Consider the following 16,652-nt stretch of genomic DNA (forward strand, 5'->3'; position numbering starts at 1 on the left):
ACATCACTGGTCCCACTGCTGGGCACACGCCCTCAATCTACCGAGGGGTGGGGGGGGATTGCATACTCCACCGTATGGTCACGAGCATTAATATGTATACACTTTGGTACCTTGTCACATTAACTTTTTTGACAAATTGAACTGTATCTCTCACTAAATGTCAAATAATATGTTAGTGCGACAGAGTCCTAAAGTGGGTACATTATATTGCTCATGACTGTACATCTCCACTGATTACTTATTGCTCTGCCCCTTTTCAAACACTTTTTTTTCTTTTTGATGAGTGGAGGAAGTGAAGGTGGTGTGTCAGGATCGAAAGTGGTCTCTGCCTACCCTAAAGGGAAATAGGCGTGATCTTTATTTGTTTGTGTATAGTTTTTAGTGTGCTGCCGCCAAAGGACGTTTGGAAGAAAAGGTGTGTTAAAATGGCCACATCGAATCAATTCATCTAAGAAAGCAATATTGCTATTTGACATTTGTTTGCATTGCTCACTTGTACATCCCGCAAATGTCATATTGCAATAATGCTTTTTCAGATGAATTTCTTAGATGGGTCATTCTTCTTTTTTATCGACAATAAGAAGTCATTTTCTCGTTATATCGGATTTAACATCTTTCATTATATCGGCAATAAATATTTAAAAAACATCATAATAGAGATGTGTCTGTAGAGGAGTATTTAGTGTTTCTCTTTATCTTGGTAATATACTGTTCCTTGCAGGCGCATTGCAAAATATATTGTGACAGAGTGGCCCTTTTCATCGGAGACAGCATTTCGATTTACCACTCTGTCACAGAATTTTGTGAAAAACAACCAAGCTACTTCAATCACTAATCGAGGAACCGATTAGTATTTCGCTAGTATTTTAAGTATAATAAGATAACTATATTTTTGGACAATGGAAAGATTAAATAAAATTCTAAAACATATAACATAGCAGAGCGAAGGACAGATCATTGTCGATAAAAAAGAAGAACGACCCAGATGTGGCCCTTTTTAACCCCCCAGAGCATCACACCCATACCTATTATACTCCGCTAGCCAAAAGTTGGTAGTGTCACTGGGGATTAACGATCCAACAGTGTTATGTTGGAAGTTGTATATATGCGTCGCGCTGTGTAAACTTCGATAGCGGTTTCAGGACTGCATTATTGAATGGCGGCGCCATCTGTTGCATGTTGGCGGAACTAGGTGGTCAACTAGTTATCTATCTAATAATATGTAAAATTAATATACGTTTTTCAAAGATAAAATCTAGTTTAATAATGTATTGAAATACCTAGTTGTGATTGTATTTGTATGCTATAAATAAAATTTTGGGTATTTGTAAATATAGCAAAATTATTAGTAGTTGAGTAACGAATTTATTTTAGTACGTAAATAAAATGTTCAGTGTTAATTCGTGTTTTATTTCTTCACTTTTTTAGCGTGACTTATTGTAGATTTGCCGCAAATAACATTAACTACTTGGCCGGACAAATGGGGAGCGCTGAGGGCTCTCACCCAGTACAACGTTTAAGACAACAGGCCTGAGGGTGCCCACTGTGCCTAGTTGGGCGCGAACCTCGGCTCAGGGCGTCGCTCGTCTGAGGGGATTATTGAAAGAATTAATCGACCCTAGCCGGCCGACGACCCATATATATCGTCGACCACGCTGGCGGGGTCCGGTATCGGGGTCCTGAAGTGTTTGTGGTAGTGAGCTTCTTCTTATCGTGTGGGTTGTGAGGTGGAATACCAGTCTCATCAATCCTACTGTCAGGGTTATGATTGAGCCGACAATGGCCCCTGACATGGCTCATGTCACGATTAGTGCCTTCCGAAGCACGGATCATCTTACTTTCGGACAATCAGGTGATCAGCCTTTAATGTCCTAACCAAACTAGGGATCACAAAATGTTATTTTTGTAAATGTCCCCATCGGGATTCGAACCCGGGACCTCCGGATCGTGAGCCCAACGCCCAACCAGTGGACCACAGAGGCCGTGAGCTTATGTTATGTTTATTTAGCGTTGGTCCTGGGTTACTACTGACTTGTATATGCGCTAAAGTAAAATTGCAATATGGTTTTGATGTAGCCTTTTGAGACCTCCAGATCTGATCTGACTCTTCAATTAACCAGGGTTATTGAGGATACTCCACCACGCTGCTCCACTCCGGGTTGGTGGAGGTGTTTTGTGGGACCAATGACCAAACTCATCAAGACCAAATCTAACCAGTGCACCCTAGAAGCTGTCAATCTATTAAAACAAAAGTATACGCACCAAAAAGAATACAGTAAAAACTACACAACTCAGAATTTTCATTTTATTAATTTAATTTAAATTTTTGTGGTGTGTCCCAACTCATCGGATCCTGAGTCCAACGCTCAACCACAGGATCACAGTGGCCGTTGTGAGCTGATTGGCCGCCTCTTTAGCTAGTCATTTCTGCACAGTTTGATTATTCAAATTCAAAAATATCTATATTCAATAGGTAACGTAGTTACTAATATCAGCTGCCTAATATCAGTTCTCAGATAGTTAATCCCAAGCATTCATATCTTCTAAATAATCACTAACTTTATAAAAAGTAACCTTTTTTGCAAAGTTTCTGTTTAACTACTGTACATTATATGATCTGTGACTGTACTGTCTTAAAACAGTTGAACGGCAAAATCTTATTATTTACTTATTACTTACTTACCTCTTTTTTATACTTAATTAAATAATTAATTATAATTAATGCTTCGGAAGGCACGTTAAGCCGTTGGTCCCGGTTACTACTTACTAATGTATACGTAAGTAAGTAGTCGTTACATTACAAGCCTTTGGCGGCTCAATTATAACCCTGACACCAGGGTTGGTGAGGTTGGTAATTCACCTCGCTACCCACGCGATAGAAGAAGAAGACCTATTCCAACATAACCTGTTAACCTAACCTACCCGACATTAAAATGTCGCCACATTTTACACAACAATAATTATAAACTTTACAAAGTGTTTTTCTTTGTTTCTTTGGCTTTGTTTTCGTAACTAGTGTGCGAAGTTCACTCATTATGTGAACGAGAGTTACTTATACTTTACTTTCACTCAGGATTGCGGTTACCATGAGCCATCATCATAAGTTACTTGACAATCTCGTTCAATGAGAAACTTTTTACGAAACGTCTTTTTTTTGACTGACTGTAGATTTGCCGCAGATGACATTAACTACTTGGCTGGATAAATGGGGAGCGCTGAAGGCTCTCACCCAGTACAACGTTGAAGACAACAGGCCTGAGGGTGCCCAGTTGGGCGCGAACCTCGCGTCACTAACACCCATACCTACTACTTTTGTTTTCCTTTCACGTTTGATGGTAATATTGTGACCTAAAATTGTAAAATTACTTATGACTACTTATTCTGTGGCATTTTTATCTTATATTCTTCTAAATTTTTATTATGTTAAGTTCATTTATTTTTTGATTACTTGTTAAACTTATTTTTTACCATTCTTTTTCAGTATTTCGAACACAATTTTTGTAATTGTTATGCGAATAACTCATACTAATACTTGTGCGGGGTGTAAGTGACATCGTAACGAATAATGAGAGGATTGAGAGGGATGATTCAGCTCATTATTCTGAGTTAATATCAAGTGGAATTTTCCATTGCTAAAGTACTTATAGAGTTGAAAATAATATAAAAAAAAAAACTAAAAAAAATCATGAATTTTGCGACGGAAAAATTCACTTGATATTAACACAGAATCATGGTCTGAATCATCCTCTTTACTATTCGTTACGATGTCACTAACACCCCGCACAAGTACATACAGGTAGCCATTCAAGTAGGTATGGGTGTTAGTGACACCGTAACGAATACTGAGGGGGATGATTCTGAGTTGATATTAAGTGGATATTCCTGTCGGAAAATTCATGAAAATTTTTGTTTTTTTTTAAATTATTTTCATTTCCATACTTTTGCGACGGAAAATTTCACTTGATTGATATCAATTGAGTTGATACTCAGAATCATGGTCTGAATCATCCCTCTCATTATTCGTTACGATGTCACTAGCACTCTGTATTTTTTTTAACTAGGTGTCTCCGCCTCACAGCAGACGTACACTTGTCAACAATGCTTGTCTCTCGTAACATATGACACTAGAATTTCTCTTCTCACAACCCGCTTCATTAGCTGATTCTGTACAAACTGGGGAAAATATGAAAGTTCCCGCTTTCTTTTACAAACAAAAAAAACTCACGAAAAATGAAAAAAGGCTGTCGAAAATTCTTGATAATGGAGTTCGATCTTGACCTAACCTTTATTTTACCAATAGTTATTAGTTGATAGTTGATATAAGTAATCTTACCGTTAAAAAAAAAAACAATTAAGTGCTTATCAGCATCTCCTTAGCGTTATCCCGTTTTTCACAGGGTCCGCTTACCTACTCTGAGGATTTGACAGGTCCGGTTTTTTTACTGAAGCGACTGCCTGTCTGACCTTCCAACCCGCGAAGGGAAACCTAGCCCAATACAAGTTAGGTCACATACCTGCGAAAATTGCATTTTGTTTTCCTACATTTCTAGGGTTTTTTCCTATTTCCAAGGACCCCGATACCGACCCCGCCGGCGTGGCCGACGATTTTCCTCAATCAGCGCTTATCGCTATCGACCCACTAGGGTCGATTAATTCTTTCAAATATTCTTCCTCTCAGACGACGCCCTGAGCCGAGGTTCGCGCCCAACTGGGCACTCTCACGCCTGTTGTTTTAAACTTTATACCGGGTGAGAGCATTCAGTGCTCTCCATTTGTTCGGCCAAGTAGTTAATGCCATCTGCGGCAAATCTACAATAAGTCACGTCAAAAAAAAACTATTTGAATTTTTTATTTTGCTGGGGAGATGATGGTATTTGAAATAAAAAGGGAGCCAGCTCAAGATGACCTTAAGCGCTTACCTTTCAACTGGTCGAGGTATGACATCCGCCTGTCTCCATCCATAGGGACAGTCACCTTCATCACCTCCGGCGTGCATTGTATCGCCGACTCCGAACCTGAAACAAAACGCGTCACGATTATTATTATTATTATAAGGTTGCCTGGCAGAAATTGCTGTTTAGCAATAAGGCCGCCTATTGTGCTTATTTTTATTCGTATGTTTATGTCCTGTGTATATGTCGTTGTGCAATAATATATTATTGGTGGATTGATTGATTGATTATTATTTTTTATTTTTACAATTTTACATTCAGCCATTACAGTAAAAACCAATTCAATACAATACAAAAACGCTTTATTGCACATGTAAATACAAAACTATAAACAATTACAAATGTGACAAGAGAAATACAATCGACGGCCTTATTGCTAAATAGCAATAAGCCAATTCGACTGAAACAAACACAATATCAATAGAATAGCAATAAAATTATATTAATAATAAAAAAACAAAAGAATATGTTTGAAACATGGAACTTTAAAAAAATATTTTAATTGCATTATTTTCGGTCTTTTGCTGCTAAATGACGACTCTGCTCCGCACCACCCAAATCCCCTGGCAGTGTGAGAGCCCCCATTGGTCCGGCCAAGTAGTTAACGTCAGAGTGAAGTGTGAATAAACAGTTTAATATGTTCACTTGGTTAGATCATACTAGGTAATATCTCTACCCTTGACCGTTTTATATTTTATACAATACATGTTTAAGATGATGTAAGACGCTGTCGTCATAATAGTAAGGTCGTATGTATATTATATTCGGTTTTGTGAATAAAAAACCGGTTAAGAAAGAGTCTAGGTTGGTTGGTGTTCCGTAGCAGTACAAAAGTGTTAGAAAGTATTGGAATAGAATATGCGCTATTATACCATTGATGAATATTTGAATGATAAATAAACGGTGAATAATAAGCGATTGAGGAGCTCGGTGGCGCAGCGGTAAACGCGCTCGGTCTGCGATTGTTGAAGTTAAGCAACTTTCGCAAAGGCCGGTCATAGGATGGGTGACCACAAAAAAATTATCTCGAGCTCCTCCGTGCTTCGGAAGGCACGTTAAGCCGTTGGTCCCGGCTGCATTAGCAGTCGTTAATAACCATCGATCCGTACTGGGCCCGCGTGATGGTTTAAGGCCCGATCTCCCTATCCATCCATAGGGAAGGCCCGTGCCCCAGCAGTGGGGACGTTAATGGGCTGATGATGATGATGACACCATTAGAATTATTATTTTAAATATCAAATATGTTTATTTTTTTATCTTGGTATTATCTTAAGTCTTCGTTATGTATGTTTCATTTCATTTTAATGGCATTAGGCTCGCTCCCTATCACATATGATTTAAACATAGCTTACCCTGTGAGAAATTGGCGTGAGTTTATGAATGTATGTATGTATGAGTATTAACTGAATATTCTAACATACACACAACAAAAACATAAGCAGCCTATATACATCCCACTGCTGTGCACAGGTCTCCCCTCAATCAACCTGAAGCAAGAGAAGTGTCTCAAGAATGATGCTAAACGGAATTCCATAGTCTCTACTTACCCCGGTGAAAAATAAGCGTGAATGTAGGGATATTTGGGTTGTAAACACAATTTTCCCTGCCTACCCCTTTAGGAATAGCGTGGTAATCAATAACAGTGATTAGACTCCGTTAAGATGGCCCATTTGCTGTCCATCCTGTGAGTCTGTGTACAGGATGTTCTCAGCGCGGAAGGCGTTTTTGTCGAAGCCAAGGTAAGGTGCGAATGTTAGCGGTACAGTTAATCTAATCATGATCTAATCTAGCCTACAATATCCCTCTGCTCGGCAAAAGCTTCCCCTTCCTTATATGGAAAAGAAAATAATTAAAAAAAAACAAAAATGATCATGAATATTCAGACTGAAAATTATCTTGATATCAACTCAGAATCGTGGTCTGAATCATCCCCCTCAGTATCCGTTACGGAGTCACTAACACCCATACCTACTTGTATGGCTACCGTATGTACTTGTGCGAGGTGTAAGTGACATCGTAACGAATACTGAGGGGAATGATTTAGCTCAGTATTCTGAGTTAATATCAAGTGGCATCATCGCAAAAGTATAGAATTGAAAATAATTTCAAAAAAACTAAAAGAAACATGAATTTTGCGACGAAAAATTCCACTTGATATTAACTCAGAATCATGGTCTGAATCATCCCCCTGAGTATTCGTTACGATGTCACACACCCTGTATTATTATACTAAACCGATGTTCGATTTGCTCCAATCTGAATCGGTAGACCCCTTTTCCCCGCTACCCGCTCACACTACGCACACACCCCGCGTCACAGTTCACGGACTAGTCACGCCCGGTGGGTTCACTCGTCGGATGTTCTAACATCGACTGGCGTTTAGCTAATTGTACGCCTTGATTGTTTTGTTTTGAATTTTTAATTGAAATATGCTGTGTTGGAGGGAGCTGGGTTTGTCTTGAAGACGTGTAGAGCTAACATACACCACGTGATAAAATTATCGATTAATTCAATTTTGTATCGTGTGGGTTGTGAGGACAATTACCACCCTCATCAACCCCGGTGTCAGGGGTATTATTGAGCCGCCAAAGGCTCCTGACATGGCTCATGTAACGACTTACTTACATCAGTAAATAGTAATCCGGACCAACGGCTTAACGTGCCTTCCGAAGCACAGATCATCTTACTTCTGGACAATAAAAAAAAAATAGGTTGGTTTGTTGGTAGGTTGTCTGGAAGTGATCGCTCTTAGCGATAAGGCCGCCTTTGCCCACCTTAGAATAAGTTTATCCTGTAAATGTATGTGCAATAAAGTGTTTTGTTATTATTATTTACATGAACTAAGATTGAACCCATTTACTTCTGGTCATTTGCCAGTTTTCGAAACGATTTCACACGCGAGCTCCCCAGGGCGGAACGGGCATCGAACCCACACTAATCACGACGTCTGCCATCCGAGACGACTCAACCAACTTATGGGGTACCATGGAACATTCTACATACTTCCATGACATAATATCACGCCTATTTCCTATAGGGGCAGGCAGAAACCAAATTCCACTTACAAAGGTCCTGACAAACCTCTGAACCGGCGTGCGTGTATGAAACGATTGATGAATGTGGAGGAAGCAAGAGAAGTGTGTCAGGATCGAAGCAAATGGAATTCCATAGTGTCTGCTTACCTAGGTGGGAAATAGGCGTGAGTTTATGTATGTATGTACGATCCTGACCACCACTATCGCTTCCCTCACTCATCAAGACATTGAAGAATTAAATTAGGTACTTAAGTCCACATTCATCAATCGCTTCATACACGCACGCCGGTTCAGAGTAGATCGTATTAAACCTTTTCTAAGGATATCTCCGATTTGGTCATCGTTAAGTCGTTCTCGGTCTTCCTCTGCCAGCCCTACCATCAACTTTCGCTTTATATACCGCTTTTGCAATTCTATTATCCTTCATCCGCTCTACGTGTCCAAACCAACCTAACATTCCCTTCTCAATCTTAGTCACTATATCGTCTTTTACACCACATCTCTGTCTTATCACACTGTTTCTCACTCTATCACTCAACTTCACACCGCAGATGCTACGCAAAGACCTCATTTCTACGGCATTGATCCTACTTTCATGCTTCTACATTCACTACCGTACTTCAGCGTAGGGACAAGCACTGCGTTGTGAACAGCCATCCTCGCATCTTGCGAGATACATTGGCTAATCTGTGTCTTCTGTATCTCATTTAATCTGTGTCTTCTGATCCAACACCCATAAGTATGATAAAATAAGTAGGTAGCCATATTGGCTTGCATTGTCAATAATCTTCTGATTTCTTATGTGCTGTCCATATTACAAGTTGAAGCGTGTCAACAAATAGCGAATGGCGTAAAGAAAAAAATCCATAACATAAGATATATAAACAGTTTATATACGTCCCACTGCTGAGCACAGGCCTCCTCTCAACCAACCGGAAGGGTTATGGAGCATACTCCACCACGCTGCTCCACTGCGGGTCGGTGGAGGTGTTTTTACGGCTAATAGCCGGGACCAACGGCTCAGACAATCAGGTGATTCAAGTCTGAAAAGTCCTTACCAAACAAAGGACAGTCTCAAAAAGAGAACCTGGACCTCCAGATCGTGAGCCCAACGCTCTAACCACTAGACCACGGAGGCTGTTAACACCCGTAATGCAGCTAGAAATTAGCAGAAGCCTTAATGGCTTCCATGGTCTAGATTTCATGAAAATGTTTGTGTAATTTTAATTATTTTCAGTTCCATACTTTTGCGACGGAAAATTCCACTTGATATCAACTCAGAATCATGGTCTGAATCATCCCTCAAAGTCTTCGTTACGATGTCACTAACACCATATAAGTATGTGCAATAAAGCGTTTTGTGTTGTATTTTTGTATAGTATTGTAAAAATAAATTAAAAATATTAATTTTCACCAAACAGAAAAGTTATAAATCATTGAAGTTGTATTTGTGGGAGACACGGCTTCCGTGCCTCACTTAGCAGGGTCCACAGAATACCAGCGTCGTGGCTCGCGCCTCGGCTTGTGCTGAGTGAGGCCCTTTTATAAAGGTCACCACCACCATCGTTGACCAGTCCATACACTCAATTATTTGTATTTCTCGTGTAAGTTGTTTTTCTTATGTGTTTTGATTGTAAGTTATGTGTTACTCCGTGTTTTATATTATATATTTGTTATTTGTTTTATATTCGTTACTGTGGTGTCCCTTTATAATAAACGTTTCTTTCTTTTCTTTCTTTCTGAATCTCTTATAATTTATACCACATAACAGTAAAGTTTTAACAAACCAAGTAAACAGTTGAGCAGTGCATAGTCTTCGATAGATTTATTAGATTTGTGCGAATTAGAGATGGGCGCTCTTTAGATATACTCACTAGTACTTTCAGAAGTATTTTGTAACTGTTAATAGAATAGAATAGTTTATTTGCCAGAAAACAGTACAGTAATATGTTACAATTTTATGACCAGTGTTTTCAGCTTACACGTAAGCATGCAAAAATAAAATTGCCGTCAATAATAATAAAAAAAAAATACAATTAAAATTAAATAAAATTAAAAATGTTAACGTCCGAATTTGAAATTTAAAAATTCGTTTACACTATAGAAGCGATGTTGCAGTAACCATTTTGTTAAGTGTATTTTTAAAGAAGCGCTTGTCTATAACTTAAAATTATCACGAAGTTTATTATACAATACAATGCATACGTTAAATATGTTCCTCCTATAGATGTATTTATAGGCGTAAATACATATATACATAACCATACATGTTACGTGCATACATACATAAACTTGCGCCTTTTTCCCACCGGGGTAAGCAGAGACTATGAAACTATGGGACTATGGATTATAACTGCTACTATTACCGTTTAAGGCTTGTTTTTCCACATTGTGTTACATTATCTATCCGAGTATCTGATACCAGAGAGGTTGAAAAGGCTACATGGAAGCAATTAAGCCTCCTCTCTTTCACGCCATCCTTTCCGTTCCTGTGCAAGTCTCATACATTGCTTTCCGATTATAGATACTAGTTACAAAATACCAGCGACATCCCAACACTAGCGGGGCGTGTTTCTATAAATCTCCGGCTCTTTATAAGTCTATGACCATTTATGTGAATAGAATTAATTTTAAGATGGTCGTGATTGTTGTAAATAATTGGAATTTATTGGATAAAATTATTTGGGTCCTTTTGAAGTCATTTTACGAATAGGCCTTTACAAGAATAAGCCATTTTGAGAATAGATCCTTTTTTAGGGGTAAGACGTTTTGCGAATAAGTCCTTTGTCCACTAAACCAATAAACCTAATGAATGAATTATTTTTATTTCAGATCTAAATCCATATTTGTTAGTAACGATGTGAACTTAAACTATGTTAGTACCTATCCACAACCAATCAACCAATCTAATGCACAACCTCGCAGCGTAGAATAACAAGAAATACTATGAAGGGACACTCAGCCTCAGTCTAGTGGCTAGAGCGTTGGGCTCACGACCTGGAGGCCCGGCTTCGATTCCCGTTGGGGGCGTTGTTGAAATTACTTTGTGAGACTCTCCTTTGTTTGCCAAGCACATTGCAGGTTGAATTAAAATTTAATTATCCGGAAAAGTAAGATGAAAGCAATGTCCTAACCAAAGCAGGGCTCACAAAGTGATTTGTGATATGTCCCTATTGGGATTCAAACGCGAGACTTCCGGATCGTGAGTCCAACGCTCAACCACTGGACCTCAGAGGCAGTTCAAAACAATAATGGAATGCAAATGTGATGAATCGAACAATGACTGCGTTATTGCTGGAATTCGCGCAATTATTGAACGAGCGGCGTTTCTGTAGAATAAAACCAAAGCGTCGACCGCGCGACCGGCAACGCAGGGTTACCACAAATCAGAATAATTTATTCAACGCAATAGGATATTTGACTGGGTCAAAGATAAATTCATCATCATCATCAGCCCATTATTTTGTTATTAATCAATTTCAGTGAAAAGTATTATAGGATAATTAAAAATCTTAACTTAGGAAGAAATTAGGCTTCAATCTAAGGTCATCATCATCATCATCATCATCAGCCCATTAACGTCCCCACTGCTGGGGCATGGATGGATAGTGAGACCGGACCTTAAACCATCACGCGGGCCCAGTGCGGATTGATGGTTATTAACGACTGCTAATGCAGCCGGGACTAACGGCTTAACGTGCCTTCCGAAGCACGGAGGAGCTCGAGATGTTTTTTTTGTGGTCACCTATCCTATGACCGGCCTTTGCGAAAGTGGCTTAACTTCAACAATCGCAGACCGAGCGCGTTTACCGCTGCGCCACCGAGCTCCTCAAAGTCTCCTTTGTTAAGAATAAGTTCTGTAAAATGGCAACCCTACGTATATATTCCGTTGCAGCGTCCGGTCGGCAAAAAGCGCCGTGTGACGTGACCGGCGTTCGAAAATCGAACGCGTCTGACGTCACCTGTGCGAACCATTTGAATATAGAACATAATCTATAAATAATGGCCCCGATTCCTGGAGACACCGCCTAATTTTATTTTAAGTTATATCCGTCATTTTCATATCCGTCGAAAAGGAAAGGGACGGATGATTCACAGCTCTTAATTTTAAGACGGGTAAAATTTTTAGACGGTTGGTTTAGATTTGTGCTTAAAATTGACGTGTGTTCCATAAATTTTATGCTTGTCGATTACCCGTCCCTTTCCTTTTCGGCGGATAAGAAAATGACAGATATAACTTAAAATAAAATTAGATGGTATTTACAGGAATTAGCACCATTGTTTTCTTTTATTTATTTATTTTTTGGGTTTTGGTTCTATCGTGTTTAAGTCAACTAGTTAGTGTGGTCCTGTGGTACAGTCATGAGCAGTATAATGTACCCACTTTAGGACTCTGTCGCACTAACATATTTGACATTTAGTGAGACTTACAGTTCAATTTGTCAAAAAAGTTAATGTGACATGGTACCAAAGTGTATGCATATTAATGCTCGTGACCGTACTACACGGCTACACTGACTACTTATTTATAACAAGCTCTCGAGTATAAATAAAAAAAAAACTTGATACTAAAAATAGATGGGAGGATTCCACGGAGGAATATGGGCCGATAATTAGAGACCATTAATTCAAAAAGATATCGATATAAAAAATAAAAGACAGGTGCATTGTGAAGGTAAACTGTCGAGGAATCGCTAGGGTTGGGATGATGGTCGATATTTTTATCGATTTTTTGAGTTCAAGTCCCCTCACGTTGATTGAGGCATCCCTGTACCGACTCCGCCGGCGTAGTCGACGATTTCCCTCAATCAGCCCTTATCGCTATCGACCCACTAGGGTCGATTAACTCTTCAAATATTTTTCCTCTCAGACGACGCCCTGAGCCGAGGTTCGCGCCCAACTGGGCACCCTCAGGCCTGTTGTTTTAAACGTTGTACCGGGTGAGAGCCTTCAGCGCTCCCCATTTGTCCGGCCAAGCAGTGACAAAATTTCACCACGTTGCGCATGTTAGCCCTACAGGTGGTGAAACGTGAGCCTATATTATTAAAAAAATATAAGTATCGATAAAACTATCGATATCCTTTCGTCTATCATCCCATCACTATCCTTGTAACAGTTACCTCGTGAGCCACATTTTTCCCGCCATTCCTGTGTCTGAATATAGCAAAAAGAATAATGCATAGAACCGTATATTTATTTTCGAATTCATGTTTGGATCATAAATGACTATCACGTGCTCAGCGGTGAAGGAAAACATCGTGAGGAAACCCACATTCCCGAGAAATGTTCGGAGGTATGTGACCTGACCTGTATTGAGGTGGTTTTCCCTTCGCGGGTTGGAGGGTCGGACAGGCAGTCGCTTCTGTAAAAAACCGGACCTGTCAAATCTTCAGGTTAGGTAAGCGGACCCTGTGAGAAAAGGGATAATGTTAGAGGGATGATGACTGCGTAGATCTGTGAGCCCTGTTCGGTTCCCGGTGCGAGCTCTAAACCAGTGAAATCGAATTTTTAAGTTTCAAGTCATGTTTGGATCAAAGGTAATTTACATCACGTGGTTTCCAGGATGTGTTCCCGGTTAATGGCAATAGGTTCGCCTCCTATTACAAGGGACTTAGCTGACGCGGTGTGTGTGTAATACTATAGACCTCTGCCTACCCTTTTGGGGATCTAGGCGTGATGCTCTGTTATGTTAGGTATAGAACTTTTAGCCGGTGACTTTAAAAATGAAATATCTATTTAGGTTGGCCCGTCGAGTTCGACTATCGCGCGCGACGTTCTCCATCCCCTCATCATCCCCTTAGGGGATGATTTCCGGGATAAAATCTATTCTATGCCCTTCCCTAAGTCTCAAACTACCTACAAACCAATTTTCATCAAAATCGGTCCAGTGGATTAAGCGTGAACAGGGAACAGACAGAGTTACATTCGCATTCTCTTTTTCTATCGTGTGGGTTGTGAGGTGGAAAACCAACCCCATCAACCCTGGTGTCATGGTTACTATTGAGCCGCCAACGGCCCCTGACATGACTCATGTAACGACTACGTAATTATATCAGTAAGTAGTAACCGGGACCAACGGCTTAACGTGCCTTCCGAAGCACGGATCACATTCACGGATTATTCAATTTAATTGTGGTTTTACCGTATTCTGAATATTAAACACAGAATGAACCGTTATAATAAATAATGTTGTCTTTGGTAAACGGTATTTGAGATTTGCATAATTATAAATGAAATTTAAGAGGTTCCCGTGCTTCGGAAAGCACGTGAAGCTGTCAATTTATCTTATTGCTATCGACCCGCTAGGATTGATTAATTCTTTCAAATATTTTTTCCTCTTAGACGACGCCCTGAGCCGAGGTTCGCGCTCAACTGGGCACTCTCAGGCCTGTTGTCTTAAACGTTGTACCGGGTGAGAGCCTTCAGCGCTCCCCATTCGTCCGGCCAAGTAGTTAATGCCATCTGCGGCAAATCTACATTAAGTCAAGACAAAAAAATAACGTAAACTTGGCTAAGGACCTTGTTGTGGGCATAAACTACCCCTTAAAAGTGAGATAAAGAAATAATAATAATAATAATTACTACTGGACCGATTTTGATGAAAAGTCCTACACGAACCGGGGATTGTCTTTGGGTGCACTCCCATAGTGCATACAGGGATAATCGCCGGTTGGTGTCACACCACATTTAGATTAAACTGTCTTAAGGGGCCTCTACGTGTTGGCTTCGGCCCCACGCACGCCCGGGACTCCATAGGCCCGAGATATGGAAACGACGTAATGATATATAACTCGGTTCTAGGCCCTACAGTAATGCGCGGGCGCAGGTCACTCGAGGTCCGGTCCATATGTGTGTTTGTATGTTACCTACTTAGTACAGACCAGTCCGTCTACTATCTAGTACTAGTTTAGCACTACCTGTCCGTCTTGTGCAACGTCGGGCTCACGATCTGGAGGTCCTGGGTTCGAATCCCGGTGGAGGAATAATCACAATAGCACTTATAGAATAGGATAGAAATTATTTATTTTAGATGTAAGTAGGTTTAGGTACACAGTAGGTATGGACATAATAATTAAACCTTCTAAAAAGGGACGTCAGCTCAGCGGTTCTCTATTTTTACGCATAATTTTTTATGTAATAATTTACCATGGCATAATGTTACTTGTCCTATTATTAGTTACGCATAATATTAATTTGTCATAACTTTTTAATCATAATTTTGAAACTCATAACTACCATAAGCATAATAATTAATGACAATAATGACATATAAGCATAAGTATTATAAGCATAAAAACTATACTCCGAATAAGAAAAGTTTTGGCACAACTTTGAACATTTCCGAAACTTACTTTTTCCTTGGTTGCATTTGATTCATGATTGTGACTTTTTATATTTTTAACTCTATTTCATGCTGTTGGTGATCATTCACTATACTTTTCGTGTGTAAGATAAACATACTGGCGGCGTAGGGGTGGCCCAAGGGCCACCCCCGCCGCACCCTAACCTACTGTTAACTGTTATGCCTTGTAAAAATTATGACAAAACACTATTATTCTAAAAATGAATTATGGATACCTTTTTATATGCGAATCAAATTTATACCAACAAATATTAGTCCAAAAATAAGTTATACCTAACAAACCAGTATTCTTAGATGTTATTATGGGAAAGTACTATTATGCTTTAAAACGTTATGCGAAAAGGATTATGATAATTAAAATTATGACAAAAAAAATTATGCATTTTAAGAGAATCCCCAGCTCAGCAGCTTTCGTGCATCGGAAGGCACATTAAGCCGTTGGTCCCGGTTACTACTTACTGATGTAAGTAGTCGTTACATGAGCCATGTCAGGGGCCTTCGGCTCAATAGTTACCCTGACACCAGGGTTGATGGGGTTGGTACTCCAATCTCACAACCCACGCGATAGAAGATAAAAAAAATAGTGAAACAATTATTCATTATGAACCATGACAAATACATGTCAATAAAAAAGTCAAGACAATAAAAATGACATTAATTTTAATATTTTTAACACACCCAATCAGATCCCGTTGTTATCGTAAACTCAACCTAATTATGATGTAAATAAGATAAAGAGTTTCTCATCCACGCCCCCCGATGGCCGTTGTAGATAAATATGTAATTGTAAACGCAGACGAGCGGTTAAATAAACGCTTGAAATTGTGTTTTTATATCGCGTGTTTTTTTGAATACTGAGACATTTTATTTATTTATTTTATTTATTAAATATAGATAGATAGATAAAATACTTTATTGAGCACAATGGACACAAAAAACAGAGATAAGGACAATATATACAGAAAAGCATATAGGAGCTCGATGGCGCAGCGGTAAACGCGCTCGGTCCGCGATTGTTGAAGTAAAGCAACTTTCGCAGAGGCCGGTCATAGGATGGGTGACCACAAAAAAAAGTTTTCATCTCGAGCTCCTCCGTGCTTCGGAAGGCACGTTAAGCCGTTGGTCCCGGCTGCATTAGCAGTCGTTAATAACCACCAATCCGCACTGGGCCCGCGTGGTGGTTTAAGGCCCGATCTCCCTATCCATCCATAGGGAAGGCCCGTGCCCCAGCAGTGGGGACGTTTATGGGCTGATGATGATGATGATGATGATACAGAAAAGCACAACAATCAAATATACTTT

The 16,652-nt window shown here is 39.6% G+C and overlaps 1 protein-coding gene across 3 annotated transcripts in view; it reads right to left on the minus strand.

Annotated features, from left to right (window-relative positions):
• LOC126378458 (uncharacterized) overlaps positions 1-16,652 on the minus strand; it is a 240,106-nt gene that overhangs the window by 198,128 nt on the left and 25,326 nt on the right. For all 3 annotated transcript variants that reach the window (XR_007568080.1, XR_007568079.1, XM_050026833.1), the window contains exon 3: positions 4,920-5,015. Coding sequence is in view for 1 of the 3 variants with exons in the window: in XM_050026833.1 (XP_049882790.1) it covers positions 4,920-5,015 (96 nt within the window). In the remaining 2 variants the exon portion in view is untranslated. The remainder of the gene's footprint in view (positions 1-4,919; positions 5,016-16,652) is intronic.

This window comes from Pectinophora gossypiella, chromosome 26 (genome assembly GCF_024362695.1).
Source record: "Pectinophora gossypiella chromosome 26, ilPecGoss1.1, whole genome shotgun sequence".
NCBI lineage: Eukaryota > Metazoa > Arthropoda > Insecta > Lepidoptera > Gelechiidae > Pectinophora > Pectinophora gossypiella.